The 27,725-nt window shown below is 36.6% G+C and overlaps 1 protein-coding gene across 1 annotated transcript; it reads left to right on the forward strand.

Annotated features, from left to right (window-relative positions):
• LOC104155358 (SRSF protein kinase 2) lies at positions 1-27,123 on the forward strand (the record flags this gene model as incomplete). The annotated part of the gene is made up of 10 exons (XM_009707359.1): positions 1-32; positions 1,934-2,085; positions 9,312-9,420; positions 9,979-10,066; positions 10,316-10,403; positions 15,919-16,025; positions 21,644-21,809; positions 23,912-23,937; positions 25,422-25,668; positions 26,635-27,123. Coding segments are annotated over exons 1-10 (1,504 nt in total), but the record flags the coding sequence as incomplete, so codon positions are not given.
• Between the last annotated feature and the right edge of the window lie 602 nt (positions 27,124-27,725).

A 27,725-nucleotide genomic window follows, 5' to 3' on the forward strand; every position in this document is an offset into this window, starting at 1 on the left:
ATGGTCTTGTGCCCAGCAGATGAAGTTTCAAGGTTTGTAGTGTACATCCTTACACTATGATTTGTTTGATGAAAGCTTTCTGCCAACATCAGACCAGACGTGGGGGCCGTCAGCTTGCTGACACCGTGCAACCAGGCTGTTGGAAGGCCGTTAATCTAACGTGTAGTAAGATTAACTGGTTGGAGAATGTGCTGTACCTTCCATTTGCTGTATTGGTTTACTTTCCTCACAATGTACAATATAGAGACATCTGTTGGGAACAAAAGAGGAAAGATAAAGGCAAAAAAAAGCATAATCTCTGTAAGGAGGAGCGGGTGCAAACATATTTATTATTTGTCCTACAAATAGATCCTTTCTATCTCTTCTTTCCTATCCTAAACTTGACATGGTTAAAAATTCCATTCATTTATTTATTTGGGTAGATTTCTCATCATAACTTGTTTCATTAATAAATAGTTCCAAATATTCCTTTTAAAGTCTGACCATTTACTGAATGGAGAGAAGAATGTTGTTACCTGAAAAGGGTAGGAGACAGATAGATTTGATATGCATGCAACTTCCAGTGCTGTCCTTTAAAGCAAAGACATAATAGCAGCTGCTGTGCAGGCGGTGCATGTTGCTGGTGGAATTTATTTCTGACCAACTGTGTACTCTTTGACTCCAAATGCTCTATCTTGAACAATTGCAGTGTATAGAAAGGAAAAGTGGTAGTGGGAGTTACAAGGAACAGGACTATAGGAGTGGGATAAACATAAATACAGTTTTTACTCATGATCAAGGAAGCAATTGAATCTAAATTTTTGGAGCTGAAAAATTAACAAATTACAGATTTCTATTTTTTTAATTGTATGAATGACAACATGCTGTTAATATGGTGTTTTTCAGACAGCTTAGTTTCGAAGTAGATATAAAGGCAAATTATGGCAGCTTTTGATGGCACAAATGCTTTAAGTTACTTTGCAAATGTATTTTTCAAGTGTATTATTTGGCAAGTATATTTTTATTTGTATGAAGTATGCATACAAAAAATAACAGCATCGACCTGTTTGGAGAAGACTTCCTTAATTATTTGACAAACAGGTATTCTTCAACCCTGGATTTAATTTTTTGTGTGTATGGAAAATACTCAGAAATGTGAGTAATTTGTAGGTGTTTAGAAATACCAAGTACAGCCTTTCTCGGAACAGGATATGAAACATACTTCATTTTTTTGTTTTTTCTAAAGTGGAAATGCAAGACAGTCAGAAAAACATGTCTTGGTTGGCAGTATTGGGTTTTGGTGGTTTGGTTTTGTTTGTTTTTTTTTTCAATTAGTGCATGTTAAAGCATGCTCTGTGTGTTCTGGGAGTGCATTGTAGGCTACCTAGGAAGAGTAATTTTTCTCTCTTACTTCCTAATATCTGTTTTCAGTATTTTGTATACTAATACAACTTTCCATAGTCTAGGCAGCAGCTATAGATGAGAACTACATTAAGTCATCTGGTTCGGGTCAGTGTCACTAGAAAATTTATTTCTTGCTGTGTATTAATGAGATCTTTCTTCCTTCAGCTAGCAGGCAGAGGCTTTTGAATAACTTGATATTCTCTGAAAAATACTTCTCAATCATGCTCAAGAAGATAGGTATGACATTTCATTTGCTCATCAGGAATTCTAAAAGCTTGTCCGTATCTGGTTATATACTTACATATGTATTTTTGCAAGCTGTTCCAATGAGTAAGTCCAAATTCAGTTGAGACCTACTTTTGGTCTGGTCAGGTGCATCTCTGTCCATGCCTTCCTAGGGTCCCACAGGTAATATGAAAGCTGACAGTGAGAATGTAAGTGAGACACTCTTCACTGGTATTTCCCAAGGTGATTCTTCCTCCACACTGAAGGGCTTGGTTACCCTTGTGAGGAAGCTCTTTACTAAGTGTGCGCTCTCTTTCATTTTCAGGCCAGAGCCTCAACAGAAAGCTCCCTCTGCACCTCCACCTCCACCCCCGCCCCCACCTCCACCCCTACCGGAGCCCACCCCACCAGAGCCAGAGGAGGAGATTTTAGGATCTGACGATGAGGAGCAAGAGGATCCTGCAGATTACTGTAAAGGTCTGTGCAATTCAGCAGTGTCAATGAGGGTAAACATTGTCATGTGAGTCTTAACTCTGGTTCTTGGGAGGTTTTTAAAGACCTGATCTTTATTTACGGAATTTATACAGGAATTATGAGCGACTGCTCATTTCAAGCCCAGATGCACAACTGTCTTCAGCTTTACTTTTTCTGTTAGCTATAGCTTATTTATACATTTTGCAATAAATATACAAGCATTGCATCCCTGTTTTGTTCCTGATGTCCTAATTATAAGAATAGAGAAGAAACTTTTCTTGATTGTTGTTAGTTATAAGAGAAACAATAGCACCGAAACCAAAACAACCCCTCCCACACTCCAAAAGGTTCTAAAATGCCTTGATGCCTTTAACAACATCAACTACATTTATTTTTTAATGTGTATCTTTTTTTCCCCCTTCTTCTCTCACCTGGACCAGCCCGAGATATACATGCTTCTTTTTCACGTGTCTTTCACAGCCCTCAGCATTGTATGAGGCTCTGTGCATCTTCATTTTAGCTCTTAATTTCCTTAGTTTTTGTAGTTGCTTATATTAATATCATTAAATGCATAAAAACACATGACTGCAGTGTACATACTTACGTTTGTTTTAATGTCACTGCTAAAGTTGCAAGTCTGTTCCCCTTAGGGTAAAATGTATACAGTACTTACATGAAAAATCACAAATAACAGGTCTATCAACTTTGGGTTACCTGTTGTAGTAGAATTCAAGGATATAAATTTACTTTAGGAAACATCAAAGTTTTATCACTTCAGATTAATGGTTTTGAACAGCCAAGAAATACCATATGCACATTGACTATATGTGGTGTTCTGTATTCTTCATATCAAGAAACACTTTCTGTGTCAAATATGATGAGGTCTTCTTAATCAGAAGTTTCTATGTAAGTCTGGAAATTGCTATTTTAAGAATCCCCTCTCCCAGCCTGGAAGAAGTGTTTTGTATTTTCAGATTTAACAATTGAAAGTGACTGTTTCATTTTGGTGTGAGAAGTTTTATTAATATGTGCTATTTCAAATGTTTAAGTGGTTTAAGGGTACCAATAGTGAAAACCAAACAGTAAACTGAAACTGAACATTGAAGTCTGCAGCAGGGAAAAGAAAAACATGTTGCTAAAGCATGTTTGGTTTTTGGTTTTGTTTTTTATCATTTCTGTTACACCACATTTGTTCCTTAAGATAACTCTTTTGGTATCTATAACATCTTCCACCAATGAGTGAGGATCTGTTGTTTAAACATCTGTTTACTTGTAAACATCTAATTCCTTAAGATTAAGTGTTTCAAGGCACCCACTTAATTCTTCCCTGAAGTAAGGGCTGCATTTAATTTCAAACAATCCATTGTTGTCTGTGTTCGAGTATCTCTTGCAAAATGTCACCATCTGGAGAAGCTAGATCACAAACCAAACAAAATAATATTCTTAAGTTTACAGCCTGCTTATAAGTTACCTGTTCAACTAGAGACTCTGTGGTTATAGCAAGTCAGTAGTGAGAACTGCATGCTCTTTAAATGAACTACATGTTACACTGAGGATGCTTACAAGTTTCCTGAAAAATTAAAAGAAACTTCTGTACGCTTAAAGGTTCTTCTGAATTCCTCTGGTCTTGAAGTCCTGAACTGATGGAAGTATATTAAACATGGTTCAAGCTTTGGTTCATTTGGATGTCATAATCGTTATTTATTCCTCTGAGAACAGTGCTTTTGTTGCTCCAGTAGATGTTTTACCTATTTTCTGACCATAATTTACTGTCAGACTGATCAGTATGTTTCCTTCTTTTAGTCTGCTGGGGTTGAACTCAAGGTACCGTCACCATAACAATCTGAATCAAATGGCCAGATTGGGCTGACCTGAGGCCATATAAAGACTTGCTGTTTGTTTGTTTTATATTCGATAATGGGGAATGAATAAGTTAGTTGGTAAAGAATTCCAGGGGTGGGTTTTAGATACATTATTTCCATTTTTTTCTGAGAGGTGTTTTATTAGTTTGAATGTGCTCTTCTGTTTTGGATGACCTTACCTTTACTTACAGAGTGGAAGACAAATATTTGGAAATTATCATTTAGTACTGGGGTGTCTCGTCTCTTCCTAATTTTATCTCCAAAATGCCAATCTCCTGGGATTTTTGAGTGAGGCACAGAGCATGCTTCATCTGTTCACAAGCCCCATCTGAAATTTCACAGGGGGACAATTTTGATGAAGGATTGTATAATGAATTCTTTTAATGAATTCAACATTTTTATCTGTTAACTGTACTTCCCATTGCCAGGGTATTTTTTATACTAATTTTTTTTTTGTATTTTTTATTTTTAAGGATATACTACTATGTGCTGGGCTCACATCTTCACATTACATGGTGGTTAGTAAATAATCATAGTAGTATTTTTAATGAGGAAATTGGATAAGTTTGAATTGGGACTTGATGTGAAAGAGACAACTAACAGCCATCGGTTTAAAGCAGACTAACCTCTTCCCCTGGGGCTTCCTCCAGGGCCTGTTTAAAACTGCGAAGTGACTTCTGGTGGTGTCACTGAATTTACATTAAATGCTTTTCAAATCTTTATAGAAATATCAAAAGTCCAACTACGTGATTTTTTAAGGGGTACTTAGACAGTGAAGCTAGTTTTTCTTCTCTTCTGAAAGGCCTTGAAATGCTTGGAGATTTTTTTTCAAGAGCCTGTTGTGTCATGGATGTAATTGGAATTCTTTGCTTCTCTGATCATCTTCTTTGCCCCCCGGAGATATCTCCCATTCACCCAGTTCACAAAGGGAATAATTCCCTATACAAACATAGAACTAGCCCTCTACAATTACCAATACATTCAGGAGACATTTAGGAATAAGGATCTCATTTTTCTGACCCTCTTTCTTGAGTGCATGTAGCTAGCTAGCTAGCTGTGAGAGAGACTTTTTTTTTTTCTGTGTGTGCTGCAGTGAATAGCACAACAGGTTTTTTTGTTACATTATCAGCAGTGCCACTTATACATTGTATATTTTCAAATACCGATATTGTTTTTCCAAAAGTACGTCATTTTTCTCAACCCATTAATTTTGCATAGATGCTTTCCTGTTACTACTATTTAGAAATACTTTCTATATTGTGAAGAATTTAAATAATTACATTCATCATAGGATGACATCAGTTTTTAAAATGCATTTAACTAAGCATGTTGTTACCTGGTTGTCCACAACCTGTAAATGAACGTGTTGCTGACATGAATAATCAGGGAGTAACGTGTATAGGAACAGTAATCAATTATTTACAAAACTGCTCCTGTTGTGGCATAGGACAGTAGAAAGTATCTTGTGAAGTATATATACCCAGAGAATGTGCTACCGCTGTTGGTGTCTGTAGCATATGCTGATGTATTGCTATAATTAGTTATGACAGTGCTGTAGGGACCAAAATAACATGGCTTTTGCATATATAGTATTGTTATTCTTGCAGTATGTAGATTTTACTAAAATAACTCATCAACCCCTGGTTTATTAACTTGACTTTGGTGTCTTTGGTTTCCTCTGTAGGGTGTTCTCTCTCCTATCTGTGATGGAAGAAACTATCCCAAGTTTTTGGTTATTTTTGACTCTTTGAAGCACAAGTATGCCAAAAGCTATCTGCAGAGAGGCAGACTTAGAAGGCACTTGTTTACCTGAACTATTCCTAGGAACATATGTTTACCTGTATTTAAATTCTTCACCTTTGAGTATTATGTTGTTAACATGTTTAAAAAGCAAATGTTTTGTTTAGTGTGAAAAAATTACTTCTGGACATTGTTTTATATGCTTGAGGGCCCACTTATACCCTTCTGGCAGTGCAAAGGACTGCGTGAATTCTGAGTGTTTTCATATATATCTGAAGTCATATAACTGTTAAGGAATGATTTAATAGGACTGTATGTTTAGGAAAATTGTAAAACGTTCCAGAAATATTTGTATTGTTGAATTTTAAAATCTATTTGCAAACCATAGAGACATGTTAAAAATAGATATTAAATACTTTTCAGTTTTTCTAATTATATCTGTTTGCAAAGGAATAATGGTTATACAGAGAATAATGTTTCATACTTCTCACTGTTTTCATGCAAGCATACATGCAGGACAAAACTCAAATCAGAAGAAATGATACCGTAATAGTGAATTATGTGGAAACGTTTTATGTAATTTTTGCTGTCAGGTCAGCAGACTTGATTCATTTCACAAATGCAACATTTTCAGTAATGGAAATGTAGAATTGCTGTATGTTCTCTTCACCTTCCACTCACATCTATCACTTCATCATCCTGGGTAGAGTTTTATGGAAAGAATTTACCAAAGAGTTACAATTTTTTTTTTGTTTTAAGCCAGTCAATAGCTGTCTTAAATTATGATTATATTTATTCAGCTTTTTAAGTATTTTTATCAGCTGTTACTGCAAGGATGGTTAAATAGACAATTAAATTAAAATTTAGTTTTGTTTTTAATATTTCTATCAGTGTGGATTTGTGTATGTGAATTTATTCAGCAAAATTTCTGTCATAATGAAGCTGCAATAGATGTGGGCTTCGTATATGGCTGATACTGTTTCTTTTTGCAAATGAAGTGGACAGCATAATAGTCAACACTTACTCTCAGTAATTGTGTGTCCCCCCTCTTTTGCTGGAGTGTAAATCTGGTCAGGTGTTCCAAAAGTGATCTGTTTTTTCTTTGGAAAGTAAGAATTCCCACTTGGCAATGTTGAGCATTCTTATTGAGGTTGACAAAATTCAGCAGTGGAAATGAAGGTGTCTTTTTGGGTTGCTAGGTGGGTTGTCCTGGCAGCTTTTCACGAACATTGCCTTCCCAGTGATGGAGGGGAGGTTTTCCCCCAAGGGGGAGTCCTGGGACTTAGTCCTAGGCTGGGTCTGTATGTGTCTCTCCTTCTGTAATGCCCTGTACTACTCCTCAACTAGGGTCTTCTTTTTCCTTTGCTCTTTTTCAACTGAAAGTGTTGGTGTCTGTATACCTAATGATTTGTGAAATTAAATATTGTGTGTGATAGTAAGTATACAGTTCTCATGGGTTAAAAGTTTAAAGGTTGTTCTCGTATCTGGGGCTTCATAGATTTGTGCAAAATTTTAATGGAAAAGATGAAACTTCAACACCTTCTTTACTGCTAGGCTGGGAGAGCTGAGGCTGCACTGAGTGTCTGTCCATGCTACCCATGCACGTCAGACTCATTCCTGTACCTGGTGAACACGCTTGACCCTCTGCAGTGGTACAGACTGGGAGGCAGGTGGGCAGGGAGGTACGTGAGGTCAGCGCTGTATAGAGGCGAGACTTGTGCTGCCCATCTGAAGTTGTTTGTTGCTGTCATGCTTCAGACTGGCCCCTGCCGAGGCGAATACTTGTGAGTGCGGCTTCCCTGGTGCTCTGGCCTGAGCTGTTGGGAGTCTCTGCCAGCGGTATTACGTGCGGGAGCCTGGGCAGCTGCAGCCATGTCAGATGGGTTGGCTTTGGGTTGAGGCTGTGAACAAACCAGCGAGTGTCTGCTCTCTGCTGAGCTTGAAGTTACACCTCAACATACAAATATCAAAGCTGTGTGTGTTTTAGAGTTTCAGTTTAGACATACCAACATCTAAAGCAATACTTTATTAAAGCAAAATTATTTAAGCGTTATCGTTCTGTTGAATATGTAATCTTTATAATTCTATCGTACAACTGTTAAATTCATTAATCTGCTCTGGAAGCATTTGAGAAAAGTTCACAACTAAACTTTTGAACCTTCTGTTAAAGCAAAAGATGCTATTAGCAAAGAAAGGATATAGATATATCCAGATTTGATGTCACTGTTCCACCAATAAAAAGGAGATAAGAGAGAAGTCCCTGTTTTAAATCCAGGGAATTACCTGATGAGTTCACATTGTTGTCTTAACTGGGCACCAGTTCTAACAAGATTTTCAGGGGATTTCAAAACAAATATAGCAACTTAGAGAAAGTAGTCTGAGGTTTTCCTCATTTTAAGCAGAATATTCAATAACTGGGGACCCTGCCTTGACACAGTTGTGTGTGACATTATGAAGTACCAGAAAGAGCCAAAGAAGTGATTCCTTGACAGCTGCTCTGAGTCTGCTGCCGGTGATGTCCTGGAGGGTTGCACAGTGCAGCTTGATTATTTGTTTGCAATTTAGGCAACATTGTAGATGTTATTATTAGTGTGTTAAGGTCTGAATAATGATCTTGTGTGATCACTGTCTTCGCTGTGTTTGACTGGGAGAAAGAATACCTCTTAAAATATGAAGGAAATAGAAAGCTTCATTACACTTCCTCCCACTGCCTAGAAACTTCAGCTCCAGCCTGGTCTGTCCTGTTGGCCTTTCTGCCTAATGGGGCTTTTGAGGACCTGTGTGGTGGTGTAAGGACTGCAGACTTCGGTGATTAAAAAGCAGTTCAGACAAAGCCTGTAGCTGCCTGCTCTCTCTTCTTCCTCACTGTAAAAACCTCAGACATGAGAAGAATGCATTGCTGCTGTGGGTCAGGAGCCAAGCAGAAGAGCATCGATAAAGTCTGCATTGTTCTTAACATTTTCTCAGAAAGTATTTTGTTGCTGCCTTTATTAGTAGAAAGCAAATGGGAATTAAAACAATGTCTATTGAGATTCTGCAATCATCCAAAATATGTTGACTGGAGAAGCTTCAAATACAGAATCATAAAATGGTTTGGGTTGGAATGGACCTTAAAGACCATCTAGTTCCAACCCCCCTGCCGTGAACAGGGACATCTTCCACCAGACCAGGCTGCTCAAAGCCCCATCCAGCCTGGCCTTGAACACTTCCAGGGATGTGGTATCCACAGCTTCTCTGGGCAGCCTGTTCCAGTGCCTCACCACCCTCATGGTGAAGAATTTCTTCCTTGATGATATGATAAAGGAATAATGTAGATCTTTCCTGTATTCTCTGTGAAGTGGAAGATAAGCCTGGGGAAATAGAGAACAGATGGTAATATTACCACAAATAAAAGCCATAAGAGAGAAGGGTGAATAAACTCTACAGTAGTTACAGGACATGTGTTTTTTCCCTTCAGGCCAAGTAAGGCAGAATTTTTAACACTAGAGTACAATTTTCTTTAGATTTCCTATTTATAGTACAGGACAATTCAAAATGGAAAATATATGCTACAATAATTACTTGAAAACCTGTGAATTATTGTTTGCTTTCTGAATATTCTTTTTCTACTTTTTTTTTTCGTAAAAGGAGGCTATCATCCAGTGAAAATTGGTGATCTTTTCAATGGCCGGTATCATGTTATTAGAAAGTTAGGATGGGGACACTTCTCTACAGTCTGGCTATGCTGGGATATGCAGTAAGAAAACTATTTATTTCCATTCACTTTTTTCTTAATATGTTACTTTATTTTGTTTGCAGTAACTTTTGTTTTACATGCATGATAAAGTTATGTAAATGTTTGCTATCTTTTTATGCAGAAAGATGCCTGCAGTCTTACTTTGCTCTTGTTTAAGGGTACAGTTTATAAAAGCTCTCAGAAAATAAGTGTAACTCTGTTTTTTTTGACAAATTAGCTTTGCTTATTGAATTTGCATGTTCTCTTGAACATGTGAGAGTAAGCTAATGTTTTTATTTCTGTTGTATCTTTAATGAAAAAATACAATTATAACTTGATTGAATGATAAAGTATGTAACCAATTCCTCTTTTAAAGACATTAGGAACAAGGAGACAAAATATTCAATAAATCAGACTGTTAACAGAATATTGTTAAAAGTTGTTTTTAAGTGTAATTCCAGTGTTTTCTGTCAGAATATATTAGATTATAAAATATTCTGTTTAAAAATTTCCCAACCTTCAAAGTATGTCTATTTTTAGCTCAGAATATGCATTGAAAATGTTTTTGTTCTTTTCAAGGGGGAAAAGATTTGTTGCAATGAAAGTTGTAAAAAGTGCCCAGCATTATACAGAGACAGCCTTGGATGAAATAAAATTGCTCAAATGTGTAAGTATCACTCATGCAATACAGTGCTTAATACCACTGATAATAGTAATAATGAATTTTTAAAATGTGGCAGAATACTGTTTTTAAACTTTTTTACATATTTTTTTTTTTCTAAGTAGCTGGCTTATTATGTGTTACCATGATTTCTGAAGCTCCAGAATGATGTTAACTTCATGTAGAAAGCTAACTAATAGGTATTTTTAAAGTGAATTTTTTCCTAAAGTGTCAGTGTTTACATTCTTGGTTTAGGTTCGTGAAAGTGACCCTAATGATCCCAACAAGGATATGGTTGTACAGCTAATTGATGACTTCAAAATTTCTGGAATGAATGGAATTCGTATCCTTTTTAAAACATGGCATCTTCATTAAAAATAATCTACTGAGATAAGTAAGCATTTAGTTCTGGCTTTTTTCCAGTTAGTCTTACTTTAAATATTTAATGTAGAAACACCAAAATATAGGTAGATGCAGAGTAGTCCAGTGTGTAATGCAGTCACTGGAGTGAAAATAGCTTAGCTTTTCTAAACACAATGCAAAATAAAAAAAATTCCCATGAATTCTATTATGGTCTGCTAGAACTAGAGATAGATAATTTACTTAAAACCGGGTATTTTACTGAAAAGATTTATAGTTACTGAGGCTTACAGGAAATATGATTTGCTCTAGACTAGTAAAGAGAAAGAAAGTGTCTGTCCTGAAGAAGCTGGTTTCTATTTTCTTGTGGGAAGTGTGAGGGCATGGAGATTCTTCTCTTGTTTGTGTGATCCTCTTTTGGCCAGGTGTTAACCTCTCTTTTTGCAAAGGTTTTAAAGCTTTACCTGTAGATGCTTCCTTTAAAAAAAAACAAAAAACAAAAAAACAAACAAAAACCAAACCAAAACAAAAACCATGAGAGAGGTAAAGGAAAATGACTGATGGTTCTCAGGGAAAATTTTGGATCTATGAATATATTTGATTTTAGAGTTGAGCTAAAGTGAGTTATCCTTGCTAATTATATTAGATGTTTTAGCAGCTTATTACATTACTGTGCTTTCATTTACTGTTACAGCTGGTATTTATGTGTATGCAAGATACAGTTCCTGCTCTAGAGAGCTTAACACTAAGTTGATTTTGGTGATGTGCATTCAGTCTTCAGCAGATCAGGTTAGGATGCTCTTCACCAACCATCATCCTGTAGGATAGAGAAATCTAGCAGGTGACTGTCAGTATATCTAAATGCCCACTAGAAAGCATCCTTTCAGGGACAAGTGTGCAAGCAGTTTTCATCCTAACCATCTGTCTCTTGACATGGGTTTTGAAGCCTTTGGGTTTGTGATAAGTGAGAATGAGAGTGTGGGGACAAGTATTCTCAGTTATAGAATGGCATCTTATCTGCTTTCCCTCTGTCCCATTTTGATTTGTTTCCTGGTTGCTTCAGTGGTTTGCTACCATGGTAGAAAGCTGCTTAAATGTAGGTGAAGTTAGTATAGTCTGCTTTTTTCCTAGGTTTTATAATCAAATTAAAATGAATTAAAATAAACCATACAGTTGCCAGGAGTCATTTCAACCTGAATATAAATGGTTTGTGGTCAAGGAGATTGCTTAACACAGTGAGGCAAAGAACCCTGGTTAGGGTTTCTTGGTACTGCTGTTGTGCTACAAAAAACAGGTTTTAATTTATGAACTGAGATGCTTATTAAGAAGTATTTTATAAATATCTCATATTTTGTCTAACTATGTTCACAAAACAATAATGTGACCAAAGCACTTCAGGTCTGGAGATGACAGCTGTACAATTAAAGAATAATTGAAGTTATTTTTAGAAATCAGAAATTTTGACTTACTGTTTTGATTGTAAAACACTAGCATGAAATAGGGAATAAGAAAATACATTCATAACTATACATAGAAATAAGTCTGTTTAACACAACATTTTCCCAATAACGTTCTGAAATTGCTAAGATTCACGTGTACACATACATCTGTATTAAAGGCAAGAGTCATTTCTAAGTGTGAAGAGTAAATTTTGTTAGTGATAATGTTTTGAAAGCATATCCAAACTTAATCTTTTTGAAATACAGCACTTAAATTGACAAAACCAAAGAGACCATGTACTAGTGAAAAATAAGGGTTAGACAGCTTTGTGTTAGCAGATTAAAACTGGACAGCTGATAGTGATTTATTCTGTTTCAGTTTTATCTTCATGTTGAAAACTCTGGCAGTAAGAAGTTCTTTTATGTGGAAGGCAAATGTTCCTGCCTTACTGAGAAGTACATTTTTCAGAACGGTACAGTAGACAGGATGGACTGATACTGGACTCAAATTTAAATTACAGCTGGAAGTCTGTCAAAGTTCTGACCACCAGTGAAAATATGATACTATAAGTGTCTTATGCTTTGGGTTTTCTTGTGAACAGCTTGTGCATCCTGAGTTGCATTGCTTATTTGGGCAGTGGTTGGTGGCATTGATTATTTGATCAACTCCTTTTTTATCTTCTAGGGAAGATAATATTTGGTGCAGGTTCTGTTGGGAGGGAGCAGGTAACTGATTTTAACATTTTGCTGCTATTTGTTTCCATTTTAAAAATGCCGTATTAGTGCTACACTAGTGTTACTGAGTTGAACAGGTTGAGAGAAATGCAGTAATTTGAGAGTTTTTCCATGCTCTGTCGTTTCCAGCTTCTTTTGGGCAAGTCACTAAATATCTGTTCCTTGACTGTAAATTAAAACAACATATGCTTCATAGAGGCTTGATTATTGGTTATGGAATACATTTAAAAGTTAAAGCAAGACAGAAGAGTGGTGGGTGAATCCTTTGGATGGCTAATATCACAGAATGTTGTGGAACTTCCAAACAGGGAAACTTGTCAAGAACCGTGTGGCACAGAGCTGAGAACGTGTAGAGCCACTGGCCTGCACTGCGTGTCTGAAAACAGTCATCTTCCTCCTAGGAGCTGTAATAAGTGTTTATACACAGAGGGATTTTAACAATGTGTGTTATACCACACTAGAATGATAATTTTTGTAGTTATTTGTATATTTTAAAAAGATTGCAATTATGATTTTCTCAGGAAATAACAGAATTCCTGAACTTGGTCACTTTGTTTTCAGTAAGTGTAAATTACTGTGTTTATCTGCACTGTAGATTTATTAGAGCCTTAATAAATGTTTACTTGAGTGTAGCATTTTTTTAATAAAAGGTTCAGATAGTCTCATAATGAAACAAGCATTTGGAGAGACAAGTGAAAAAATAAAGAAGGAAACATTCCCAACACAGTCAGACATTATAATAATTGTAATAAATTTATCTCCAAAGAATATACAGCGTTAATTAAATGCCATAGAGCCTAATTGCTGCCAATCCAGAAGCGTGCTGTGTTGGTACCAGAACCTTATTTCATTTAGCTTAACTAGTCTTTAACCCTCATCAGATTTCTAAATGCTCCTGTAATGTGTGTAGATAGATAGATAGTTACAGGTAGCATTTTAATCAAGAAATAACAGTTTTAAGTACTTAAGCCTGTCAGCTGATTAATGAATGCTATGTTTGCTCTCACTTTTGATGTTCTGCTCAGTTTCCCTCTTTCAGATATTCCCCAAACTGCTTCAAAGAGTGTTTTGGAAGAGGCATGTCTGCTGGGTAGGATTCAGGTTTATTTTTGCTGGAGTTGTTTTTGGACATACTCATCTGTCAGGATGTTGGTGCTGTAGGAAGATCCTGGGGCTTGCAAGGCCGGTTTCCTAATAGTTAATGCACAGCTTTTCCCAGACTCTTTGTAATGGGCAGTCTGGCTTAAAGTTAATGTTTTTCAGGTCAGGATGGTAAATCAGACAACAGTCACGTTTTTGCATACCTATTCCAAACACTGAACCTCCAGTATGTGTTCTCCCTATCCCAGTTGTGTCCCTAGTACTAAGCACGCCTTGAGTTTGGCTGAGTCCTCCCAGCAAAATGTTGCAGTCTTTTTTTCAGGTAGACATCACTTCTCTTTCTTGTGGCCTTCCCTCTCTTTGTCTGCCTCTGCTATTCCACCTTACATCTTCCTTCTCTGTGCCCTCCCTTGCCTCTCAGCTATTCACTTCCCTATTCTGGTTACTGGCAAGGCTTAGCACTTCCGTAAGTGCAAGGAATGGCAGGAATGTGCGTTGGAGAGTCTGCAGCAGCAGTGGTCTGAAGGACTGTGGGCGGGTGTCCTAAATTTCATTTCTGAAAGCTGCAGTGTCCTGTCTTTCTGAAATCTGTGTTGCTGTAGCATTGCAACTTACTGTGTGGGCTAAGTTAATAAGCCTTGCAGAGCTAATGTGCTCTACTCATCCTTTTTGATGGCAGTGTGCTTTACAACTGACTGATTCATTGGATGCTTGTGTGGTAAAGTAACCAAGACTGTTTCCTCTTCTGAGTGAAACAGAGTTTTGTAATATTCTGAGTAGACTTGATTGATACGATTGGGAAATGACTATTCACTGTCTCCTCTAATACAGGAATTAAACACGAAGTGAGATGAACAGGTAGTAGCAATCAGAATGTTACAGTTCTTCACAATATGCTTGGACCAGTCTTGAGACCTTTTAACTTTGGTCTAACTCCAGCATAGGGGATGTAGATTTTAAAACATCAGTTAGGTTTAGGGTAGGTACTTGAGACGAATGTAAAGGGATAGACCAATAGGCAAGGTAAGTCTCATTTTGACACAAGTTAGGACAGTGACTCAAAGATCATTGCCAAGACTCTAGTTAATGAAACTTAGAGGAGTTAGGTAAGATTTCTCCCCTAACAGTGTAGTTCCCTATTAATGGTCTCTGAGGTACAGTGTAATTTAATCCATTGAGATTTTCCTGCAGTATCTGTCGAATAATTCATTTTCTGTTACTTGTATTACATTGTTCTTTGCAAGGTTATAGTATCATGTAGTTAAGATTTTAACATTCTTTCTGATTTCCAGGGACATTAAGGTTATTCCCAGCTTATGTCTGAGGATTAACTCAGTATAGTCAAATTGTATAATTTCTTACCGGAATGCTGTGGATGATAAAACTTAAAATTAACTTGAATATCTGAATATTTTCTGACTAGAAAGATAACCTACTAAGGTATATTAAGCGTAGAATCTCTAACTTAGGAAGCTCTTGAACCGCAAATCACTGGAAGTTCCTACATGATTTTTTCCTAATACTCTTCCCTGATCATCTACTATTGGCCTCTGTTGCTGGCCGATAATAGACGCTGAGTCAAATTAAATTTCTTGGCATTGTGTTTTTTGCATCTTGCTTCTGATTTCCACATTTTCTTTGTTCCTGAGTTTTTTCATGATTGCCAGTATTCTCTACAGTTAGAATTGTAGGTGGTAAGAGATCCATTCTCTTAATACTTTAGTCTTTGTTGTCAAGTGATTCTTAATTGAGCCTAATCAAAAAGATACTTAGTGTGGTTAATTTTCTAAAACACTGTTCCTGCAGACTTTTGTTGTTAAAACCTTCTATTAATATAATTTCAATTTATTAGAAACTAGAGATAATAGGCCAAATCAGTACTTTTAACTGTTTCAAAGAAAACAAAAATGAAATAGTTATTTTTTTATAATTACCTATTTCATTTTTCATCCTAATACTATTGTTAACATATAGAAATAACTGACAAGATTTGCATAATTAAAGTGTGTTGTTTTAATTTGTTCTACATTTGGGCACTGTTTTTGTATGTGTTTATATATAATTGAAATGTAGTACCAAAGCATATACCATGTTCTGCTCATTTTAGGGGGAACTGTTTTCCCTCTAAACAGGGTGATGATTGCTTTAGCCAGTATGCAAACAAACATTTGTGTTGATCTCATCAACAAGTTTATTTGGAAATTATCCTTAATTAAATCCCAGATGTCTGTATGGTCTTTGAAGTACTTGGACATCATCTCCTAAAATGGATAATCAAGTCCAATTATCAAGGCCTTCCCATCCGTTGTGTAAAAAGTATAATTCGACAGGTAAGATTTGTTGATATTTTAATTGGGTTTTTCCACTATTGTTAACAGTTTGAAGGTTAGAATGAGGATATTTCAACTGAACTCTTACTAGTGAATATCTAAGATAATTTTATTGGTAATCCCGGGGGGTTTTGCAAGAACATCTTTCTGGATAGCCTGCGTTTCTGCATGCTAGGTTTTTGGGTTTTTTGTTGTTCTTTAAATTAAGATTTCCCACTGAGAAGGGAATTTCCTGAGCTGCTTTAGAAAATAAAAAGTTGAAACAATGAGTCTTTTTCATAGATGTAAGGATATTCATATTCAGTTGCAGTTTTGGTTGACGCATCATGCTGCTTAATAAGATCTTCTAGAAAATAAAACATCAGAACAGTGGGAAATAATATATTATTATAAAACCAAACAAAAAATGTATCTCTGAAAAATAGGTTCTAAAGGAAAAAACTGTTCTTTGACAAATTGTTGTCTGTCTGTATTTAAGTTTTTGTAGAGTCAGAAGGTTAACAAGATGAAACAGTTCAGAACATTTCACTGGGATATGTTCTTTCAAAATATGTTCTTTTGCTATACTATGAAAACCAAATTGCTGAGAGGTGATCTTAAGGAGCAATAGTGTCTCAGCAAGGAAGAATCATATATATATATTTGTGATTTTGTACATACTATTAATCTATGTGCAGTTAATACCTACAAATGACAAATGAAGTGTTTTAGCACTTAAGTAACTTGTATTGCTTTTCATCAACATTACCTCTATTTTATTAATAAGTGATCTGTTGAAGTGATTACTTTCTCTGTAATTATTGTTGTAGCTCCAGCCGAACTGAGCTGCCTGCTAAGAAGTGGGAATGTGTGTATTTGTATTACACATGCATATAAATATCCACTGTTTTCAGTAAACATAATTTTTTTGTTTGGAATGTTTTTGCTTTGGTTGCACCGTTGTCCTGGGGTTTGGCCAAACTTGAGAAATTACAATGTAATTTCTTGATATACCGGGTTTAGCAGCAAAGCCAGGTTTAGGAGCTCCCTGCTGCAGTTTACTCTTACCTCAGTTACACTGCCTGTTCATAGAAACAAGCTGTAAGCCAGACCACTGAATGGATCCAAGCTGAAAAAAACCACTTTTCAGAAGGAAGGTGAGAACTTCTGAACCCAGCTTCACAGTATCTTTGCCATCAGGCTCCTGTAACCTGGCAGAGAAGGACTTTCAGGTGGGATCTTCAGGGATGGTAACCACAAACTAGTGAGAAGTGGGGTCAGCAAGGACAGGGGAGTGAAAGACAGAATTATGGGGGAGGCTCTCAGTGCTTTCTCTAATCATCATGACTGGGGGACCAGACTCAAGTGGCACATACAAATGAATGCGGTATGGGGAGCAAAGGACAGGAATTAGAAATCCATACGTGGTCGCAGAGGTATTACCACATTGTGAATGCAAAGGTGTGGTGGGATAGCTCAGATAGCAGCAGTAGCCTGATAAAGGCACTTTAGAAAGGATGACCAGGGAAGAGGAGTTGAGCTTAAATGTTTGAATCTTTGCTGTAGAATGGGTCAGGGTCAGAGGGGAGACCAACAAGGGTGATGTCATGGTGTGGACCTGCTATAGGCTGCCAATTTGAAAAGTGGATGAGAAGCACCTTCTTTAGACAACTGGAATAAGCTGGTTCCTATGGGGGACTTTTAACCACCTTGATATCTGCTCTGGTTGGGCACATGCAGTCAAGGAAATTTCTGGAGTGTGTTAAGGACAATTTCTCAGCATGACGTGAGCTGTGTCTCAGCAAGGAGACAAGTTGGAGACGCACTTTGCTGGACTAGTTACGAATAAGGAAGAACTTGTTGGAAATGTGAAGACTCATGGCAGGCTTGGCATGAGAGGTCCTGGTAGACAAACTGAACCCGAGTCAGTGGTGGACTCCTGTGATGATGAAAGCTAACCATGTAGTAGGCCACATTAGCAAGAGTGTGGGTAGCAGAATGAGGGTTCTGTTTTAGTAGTTCAGGACTCTGTACAGTTTTGGGCTCCAAATGCAAGACATTGACTTCCTGAAGTGAGTCCAGTGAAAGGCCACGAAGAGGATGAGGGAGCTGCAGCATGTGATGTATGAGAGGGCTTGGGAGAACTGGTTTGTGTGATTTTAAGAGTAAAAGGCTAATAAGGGGGTAAACTTTTGATCTCTTCAGCACAGATAGAGAAAATGGAGCCAGACTTCTCTTGTCGATACACAGAGATAGGACAAGAAGCAATGTACACGAATTTCAAAAAGAGAAGTTCTGGTTACATATTAGGAAGAAATTCTTTGTAGTGAGGGTGGTCAGGCACTGGAACAGGTTGTCTACAGTGTTATGCAGTCTGCATCTTAGGAGGTAATCAGAAACGAACTGGATAAAGGCTCTGAGCAGGCTGGTCTGATTTTGAGCTTAGATACAACTTTGAAGCTGGTATGACTTAGGCTTTGAATCACACAGTCTTCCAATCTAAATTCTCTTTGAATGTAAGCAAAGGTAAAAATTCCAAGTAATTCAAACACTTGATGCCTGAAAAAAGAAGAATAGGTTAGCCCTGAAAGATTAAAAAGGTTTAATTTTTGTGACATTGGAATGAACTGTTTGGACTAGTGAGAGTAGCATTGACTGATAAGACTTCCAGATTGTTCATCTTATTAAAGATATTACAGATCCTTATTTGTTCTTCTACTCAGACAAAACTTGTGCTACACATGTTCTAAGAACTTATTTATGAAACTTGAATATGAAACAATTCAATTATTGCATTGTTGTTACTGTGCAGCGAACCATTTTGTTTCAGAAAGTACTATAATTCCATGCTACAATTGAAAAGGAATGTTTTATGCTATGATTTGGAAAATATTTTTTCAATTTCTAAGTACTTTTGAGCATTGGGACAAAATTAGGTTTATGTTAAAATGCAGCTGAGAATTGAGTTTCTTAATAAGAAATTCTGTTTTGGTTTCAAGCAGGTTTTTTTTTCCCCTGTGGTAGTTATATGAACTGTCGTGCAAGAGAAGATGTTACAGAATTGAAAAAAGGGCTAGTTGCTGCAGTTCCTTTTTTACGGTGGAGATGATTGGAAGTGTCCATTTATTTAATTCTGGAATCCTTACTTTGGATTATAAAATGTATAGCATCAAGTCTCTTTTGAGATCATGTTCTGAAACTGATGCTGAAATGAGGATTGTGTATTTGATCAACGAAAATTTTCACTTTTGCTTTGATCTTCAATATAGTAGTAGACAAAATAGTCTGTTTAATGGGTCAATATGATGTAGCTCCTTGAATGAAAAAGAAAGAAAAAGAAGTTAATATTAATTAGAAACTGCAAATTATGAGTTTCTTTATGTGAAACTAACCATGTGACCTTTACAAGGGAAAAAACACAACCTTCTAATTTACATTTTTGATCGTAGTAACAGGATCTGTCATAATTTTTCAGAGCCACAATACATTACCCATTTCATTATTTTCCTTTTTCAGTGGACAAATAAATAAAAACTAGGAGTGTTTTCCATGTTCTCCATCATCTCAGAGCACGGTGCAAAACATGTCCATGTAGTGTATATTTCCTTACTGGTTTAGTGGTATAATCTACTTCCAGTTTTATGATGAAGCAGTCTGATCCACATTTTAAGACAGCTAAGAACATTCATTCTAATTATAAAATTCTAGCAGAGTGGTCCTTATGGTAAGTCATGGAACTGACTGGGATTCTAAAAATTATTCTGTTTTCTGTTTTTTTCCAAAAAAGTCTCTTCAGCCAAATTAAAGACAAAACTGTCACCCTAACACTGTTACTTAAAAGGAGGAAAGGCTATCTTTTTAAAGTGGGAGATACCAAATCTAGTTTTACATAAATTCCACTTCTGCATATCGCAGTGGAACAGGTATTTTTTTCTTCTGAACGTTTATGGCTTTAGTGTACTCTGAAATCCTTTTTTTTCCTTGGTCTCAGAATTACAAACACTCAGTGGTAGTTTGTAAGATGGTGTGTAGTGGGGGAGGGGAGAGACTGTTATAATCCATCTTTATGTTGCTATTGCTGTTAATGCCTCTTTTAAAATTTGAAGTCACTTACTAACTACCCAGTGTAAACCAATTTTTCTTTAACATTTCTTACTTTGAGACATACGTATGGTTTTTCAGTTGCTTTGGCATGTTTTTGATCTGCAGGAAAAAGAATCCGTATTATCAAGAACACAGCCGTTTTTAGGTGTACATCATTGGTACTGCTGCTGAGTCCTGCTGCAGTTAACATACAGTTTTTATATAGGCATATGAAGAAAGCTTTTCAGAATGGTTGCTGTTCTTGTCTGGCTCCAGAACTGGAGAAGAAACAGCCATGCACTTGAGGTGTTTCTAGGATACATTAGCCTGAGCGTAAATATCATATGCATGCTGCTGCTCTTCTGTTGACCTACCTTGTGTGCTGGATGGACCTACCAGTTGTTCCAGTACTAGCTCAGTACTGGCTGATAGACTAGTATCTTCGTAATCTGTTAGGGGTATTTTGAGCCAACATGTTTTGCTTTTAAAGTTCACCTTAGCTCATTGTGTCTTAAGGGATCCTGAGAGCAAGGAGCTTGCTAATTTATTTATGAGCCTGGAATGGCAGGGTGCTCTTGTAGCTGGTGCTCATGAGCCTGGAGGTCTGTTTCCAGTTGTAGAGCATTCTCCAAAAATTGAAAGAAGTCGTCTAAGTGGGGTGAACTACGTTTCTGCTTTTTTTTTTTCTTTCTTGCTGATACTTTTCTACAATATTTATGTAGATTATCATAGCAGTAGCTTGATTTATACTGTTACATTATTCCATACTGAGTAATTGTAATAATTGACTTCCACGGTTTATCATACCTAGGTCTTACCTAAAATAATTGTAAAATCACACAAGCTATTGTATTTCTGTTCCAGTCAGAATTTGAGAAATTTTTTCATTGTGCAAAAATCGGGTTTTAATTTTCATCCCAGAATGCATTTTTAAGACTTTGGATATGCCGGCTTGATATGAGCTAGTAGAGTTTATCCTGCAGAGAGTACGAAAGACTAGTGCAAAAATACACGTGACAAATACAGGTAGACAAATCCCTATGTGACATCTTGGTTGCATTAAAAGCTGAATTACTGTTGGCATTCTAAGGAAAACTCTAGTTAGCATTTCATCCCAACAACACCTTTCCATTTTTGCTTTTTTTTGTAATCAATTGTAAGATGGTTATTCACAAACCAGACTTCAGTTATAGTGTGTAGTACTTGCAGTAGTTTTTTTCTAATGACTATCTTTTAAACAATGAACCAGCCTTTCTGACTGAGCAGCCAAATTCCTTTTTCAAAGGAAGATGTATCAAGTTTTTTTACACTTGTGCAGGTCAGAGCACTTGGGAAATGGGAGTCTGAAGGCAGGGTGCTGTCATCAAGACAATTCATCCAACCAGCGCCTTACTCATGGAAGTCTCAATAACAGGGTTTATGAGCTAAATAAATTATCCTGTCAGGCCACATACGGACTGCAGGCAATTGGCTGGACATCTCTGTACTCATAATAAATACATGTAGCTTGGCCTGGGTAATTAAAATAAATTTTTAAAAAATTATTTTGTAATTAGGTACTTCAAGGTCTAGATTATCTACACAGCAAGTGCAAGATCATTCATACAGATATAAAGCCAGAAAACATTTTGATGTGTGTGGATGATGCATATGTTCGTAGAATGGCTGCTGAAGCTACCGAGTGGCAGAAGGCTGGTGCTCCTCCCCCCTCTGGCTCAGCAGGTATGATCGTAAATTTAAATGTAATGTAGTAAAGTTCCATCAGTATATTAATGCTAACAATATTTTGTTTAATGAAAATTAACATTTTAAATAATTGAGTGTGAAAAATGCATGTCTGGTTAATTCTTATTCATGCTCTGGAAACTATCAGGGAAATGCTTTCTTCTCAGTTTTACATGTTCAAGTTTTTGGGGTCTCTAGATACAGAAAAAGATCAATTTATAAACTTACTCTCCTCCCACCCCACAAGCTGTAATGGCTGGGTTTTAGCTGCAATGGAGCCTTGCATCTCTAGTATTGACAATAATTAATAATCTTACCTAAATTGTGTCTAATTCCATTACAAGTTCATCAGCATCCTTGTGAAATTATCTGCATTCTTGTCAGTCATCACTTATTCTCAGAATGCAATGAGAAGTCTTATAGTCCATAGTTTTTCACCCTTGAAAATGGAATTTTTTGTACCTAACTGAATTCTTGATAAGCCCTTCTCCCTAACACTGTGTGTGAAATGTTTTATGTTAAACTTGCCAAGAGTTTAGATAGGAACTGTACATTATGTTTAGCTAGGTGAAACCAAAGTAAAGGAAGTTCACAGCAATCAGTAAAGACAAGCAAGGAGGAAGGGTGGTTTTTCTAGTTATCTTTAGTACCACGGTTGCTATTTATTTGCCAGTCGAGCACATCAGCTACAGGCAGTGAAGAAATAATAACGTTTAAATACCTTTGTAATATTATCAGAAAATATATCACAGATTAAAATCTCTGCACTATAATAAAAATACCTGCTATATCAGGAACAAATACTGTGGTCAAAATTCATAAATATTTCACAGTATTATGTATGTTAAGATGCAAAATCTTACAAATTGTGAATGTATTGTATTGAGTTTTACATAATGTGTAATCCCATAGCTAAAGACTGTATGTTATATGTGTGGGAAGTAACTTGATTTTGTTCAGGCAGCCTTTATATTGCTTCCTGACGTTAAAGTAAATATTATTTTAAGGAATATATTGATGGAGTTCTTACCACACTTTGTTCTTAGCAAATTGTAAGTAAATCTGTGGCTTTCCACAGAGGAGCTGAAGATGTGTTTTATTCACAGCATTTCAAGAATAGGTTCTGCATAATTTCCCTTTTTAGAGCAGTGATGGTACTCAAGATTAAGAATATTTTTTAAAACCTTGCCCTTTCAGGGGCACACAAGCAGTTTTTTCCCTGAACTTAGCAGCAGGAGCTGGACCTGTAAAAGAACTCTGAAGTCTTAACTGTCTCTGTTTTTTATTTTGCATTTGTTAATTGCCATATGCTTGTATGTCTAAGGAAGTTCAGGAGAGGTTCTCCTCCCCTGTTCAGTTCCTCTTTTTTGCTTCCACTTTGCCTCTGTCTCCCATATTTGGTTATTTCTATTGGTTTTGATTATTGAGGGCGGGGTGTGTCTCTCTGTGTGTGTGTGACTTGTGTTGCTGTTCTGTGCATTTCCACAGTTAGTATTGTAATCTCATCAGACCTAGTCACTGATGGTATCCTCTGAGAGATGCTTAGGAAGAGGTCCGTGCTGGAGATGCTTTTTCTGTGGTGGTGTGCTTTTTGCCATAGGTGCTTCTTCATGCCTCCAGTCTTGGCAATCAAAGTACCTTGTTCCGAACGAAAGAAACATGAATATTTGACTTTTCTGTTGAGTGCAACACAGTCGTCGTCTTTGTTGATATTCCCTGAGCTATTTGAAATCAGTCTATACCTGCTCCGTCAGCTACTACATACATTTAATGTGTGACAACTCTGCAGTCGCTTAATGTTTTCTGTCCACTCTTTACTGATTTAGACTTTCTTTTCTGACTTTCATTAACTCTCCACGAACCACAACAGAGTGAACAGAAATTGATGCTAGCTGCTTCCAATTCCAGATGCTCTAATGGAGACATCAAATGATTTCAGGGAGCAGGTACTTGTAAAGAGTAAAAAATCTGACTTAAAAGAGGGAAAAAAAAATCACTACCTTATGTAAAAATACTCTTGACTAAATATGATTTCTACTACTTTCTGCTTTTATAGAGTTGGTTTTGTAAAAATATATCTTTATTTTTTTTCTTTTTAGTGAGTACAGCTCCACAACAAAAGCCTGTAAGTATTGTTATATAATTCAAATTAACTTTCTTATTTTCTGTGTTTCTGTAGGTATTAGTAGCTATTAGACTGCTGGTAGCCTCTCCCCTTTTTAAAACCTTCCTTTGAATAATGCGTTTATCTTTCAAAGAACACTTTTCTTCTAATGTCTTTGCCTTACCAGTTTTAAGCACAGTATTTCCCTGATGGAAACTCTTGTAGACTTACAATTCTATAGCTACGTCAAAGAAAGTTAAGCATTGCCATTTTCATTTCTCAAGGAGTAATCCATTCCGTTCAAATCCTGACAAAAATTGGTTCATGCACTAAATATCATGCAGTGCAGATAGCTTAAGGACTTCAGGGCCTTTATCATCAAAGCCTTAAAGGAGAGGGTTTTTTATGAGGTTTGAAGGATCTTTTTACCATATACATATAGCAGATAACCACTGATAATACAGCTGTTTAGAAATATCTAAGGTCAAACCTGCTTTCTACATCTGTGTATAGAGAACTTGTATAATTTCAGTGGGCATACAACATGGATGAAAATTAATAGGATTGTCAAATAACTGTCCTGTTTTGACTGCCCCATAGCTTCTTTGGAAGATAACAGGATTTACAGATAAACCTTTGAGAAAATAATATTTCCCTTTGTTCATTGTACTTTATTTTTGAATTATATGGCGATTTGTTACTGTGATACCTAAACAATGAATGAAAACTGGATAAGTCTCATTTATCAAATAGTAAAAATAGAAGTCAGAATTCAGTTAAGATATAAGAAAGTTTTTCAGTCCTAGCTCAGATATGTTAATTTTTCTTTTCCTTGTTATTGTACCTGAGTTTTTCAATCTTTATATTATATGAAATGTGAAACTTCTCATCATGACCATCTGTTGTTTGTGATTCATATGTTTTGGGCCAGAATTGCATAATAAAAATGCTTTCCTTTCACAGAGAAATAGATGAACATCACAGGATTTATTTAAAATTCTTTACCGTTTTCAGTCTCTTTGGCTTTCTCATAATATTTTTCTCGGCATACTTTTGCTGGTCATTACTTGCATTGTATATATAGAGAAATCATGTAGAAAATTTGTGTGTGAATTACTAGATATGATAGCAGGCTGTCTTCCACATACAATGTCATCTGTTAATCTAGATTGAAATTTAAGGTTACTGTGCCTAGTCGAGATTATAGGATCATAGGAATTTTACTATGGCATTTTAGATATATTTTGCTCTTGTGTCTAATAAACAGCCATGTAAAAACATGTATAACTGCGTAAAATTTTGATAGCTTCTTTTGCCTCATACAACCCTACATCATTCTTGATTTGAAGTAAAATGGAAAAAGCAATGTAGTTACGATATTAACTGCCATCCAGTATTTTCAATTAAAAAGTAATCATGCTGCAAGTGAATTTGGTGTGAGATGCCTTGAATGGTTGTTCAGGGTTTTTTTGGTTTGTTTCCTTTTGTTTGCATTAATATTTCAGGTTGGAAAAATATCCAAAAACAAAAAGAAAAAACTGAAGAAAAAACAGAAGAGGCAAGCTGAGCTGTTAGAAAAACGCCTGCAGGAAATAGAAGAACTAGAGCGAGAAGCTGAGAGGAAAAAAATAGAAGAAAATGTAACCTCATCTGTACCATCAAATGAACAAGAAGATGAGTACCACCCAGAAGTGAAACTAAAAACAGCTGATATAGAAGAGGTAGTAGATGAAGAACCTGGAAATGATGATGGTTAGTATTACGTTCTTTTATTGACCCTGAATTTAGTATTTCAGAGGGCACAATAATTGCAGCATTGCATCTGCTGCAATGAACAAAATCTCCACACTGTCCTAGATCATTAAGTTTCATTTTCTCCTGTAGGCAAAATCATAACTACAAAGTCTAAAAAGGAAAAGTCAAACCTACTGTAGAAGTGAAGAAAAACATCAATAGCAATCTAGCTATCAAATCCCACAAAAGAGCACATAGAAAATTCAACAGAACAGTCAGTTGTCATACCACATTAAGTGGCATCACTGAGTATCTTGGTGAGACAGAAGAAAAATAAGATGAATTTGTATTCTGTAACATTATGTAGTTAGTGTCATCATTACTTTCCCCTCTTCTTGTTACAATGTTTGTTGTAATGATCCTATCAGGTAATAATAATTGCAGCTTCTTCACTAAAATTTTTAAGATGTCTTGTTAAAATTCTTGTTTAGTCCCAGTGATTTGGAGGGTAATTGTTATGGTCCAGCTTCATTCTGGCTTCCCTGGTTTTCTTGTTAACTCTCTCCAACTCTGATAAAAATATAAATACTGAGACTTTCTTCTGGTTTAGTTTAGTTTTGTTCTGCTCTTACTGTGAATTTTCCCACTTCTATGATGACTCCCTGTTTGACACGGATTGAGTTATAGGTTTGTAAAGCTTGTTCTCAAGCCCTATATGTCTTCCCTTCATAACAGTCTTCTCTTCTGAATTGTTCCCTCCTGAACCACTTCCCATTGTTTATTTTATCCAACAATGTTGTTAGTTCTTTCTTTCACCTTTAATTTAGATTTTAAGGTCTTTACATATTTCAGTGATACTCAGTGTTTCCTTGTGTGATATGTCAAAAGTCAAGTAGTTACTGAAGAGTTAAAAATTATGAATGTCTAATTTCAAAATAGTATGTTGATGTATGATCTAATGTGTGGCTCATTGACATTTTTCAGGTGAAACAGAAGATCAGGATGAAAAAGAAGACACAGAGAAGGAAAACACTGAAAAAGATGATGACGTTGAGCAGGAACTTGTCAACACTGACCCTACAGACCCTAAGTGGATAGAATCCCCCAAAACAAATGGCCATATTGTGAACGGCCCATTCCTATTGGAACAACAGATTGAAGATGAAGATGAGGAAGAGGAAGAATGTCCAAATCCAGAGGAGTATAATCTCGATGAGCCAAATGCAAAAAGTGATTACTCTTACAGCAGCTCCTATGAACAGTTTAATGGTGAATTGCCAAATGGACGTCATAAAATTCCTGAGTCACAATTCTCTGAATTTTCAGCTTCAGTGTTCTCTGGGGCTCTAGAGTCTGTAGCTTGTGGTTCTGCTGTTTCTGAAGGCTCAACTGTAACTGAAAGAGAGGAGAGCAGCCCATCTCACGACAGGAGCAGAACAGTTTCAGCTTCAAGCACTGGAGATCTGCCAAAAAGTAAGTATTCCTCTTAGTGGCATATACCATGCTTGAAGTCTCTTGGAGCTGTAGGTGACGTCTTATGTAGAATGAGTAGCAGGGTTAAACCTTGTGTATATGTTTTATGTGTCTTCAGTGACACATATGTGCAGATTTTACTTTATATTTCTTTTGCAATTTTTTGGTGAAAATTCAGGACCAAGCTGTTACGGGTAGGCTGTGACATGCTTCTTTCAGTAACACGAAAGGACCTTTCAGTAACAGACAAGAACTATGTCACACCATTTCCCTGTCTTTGAATGCTAGGCCTAGCACTTCCCAGTGATGTTCACTTTTCTGTACCTACGGGTGAAGTCTTTTAAATGTTTTCAGTTTCTGGGTTGGTGCCAAACCTACTAATGTCCTGGCCTGCTTTGTGCTTGAGTCTGAAGAGTGCCCATGGAAAATACAGTGCCTGTGTGCCAGCCTCTGTAGTCAGAGAAACCTGTGCAGGGTGCCCCCAAATGCTCTCTTTCTGAGGCATTCCCAGACTTGGGGAGGGAGGTGGGATATGGGTTCAGATTAACCATAGCTAGGGTTGGGTTACAGCTGCAGCCCACCACTCGGAACCCTTTTTTGCT

This window comes from Cariama cristata, unplaced genomic scaffold, assembly GCF_000690535.1.
Source record: "Cariama cristata isolate BGI_N322 unplaced genomic scaffold, ASM69053v1 scaffold3209, whole genome shotgun sequence".
Classification (NCBI taxonomy): Eukaryota; Metazoa; Chordata; class Aves; order Cariamiformes; family Cariamidae; genus Cariama; species Cariama cristata.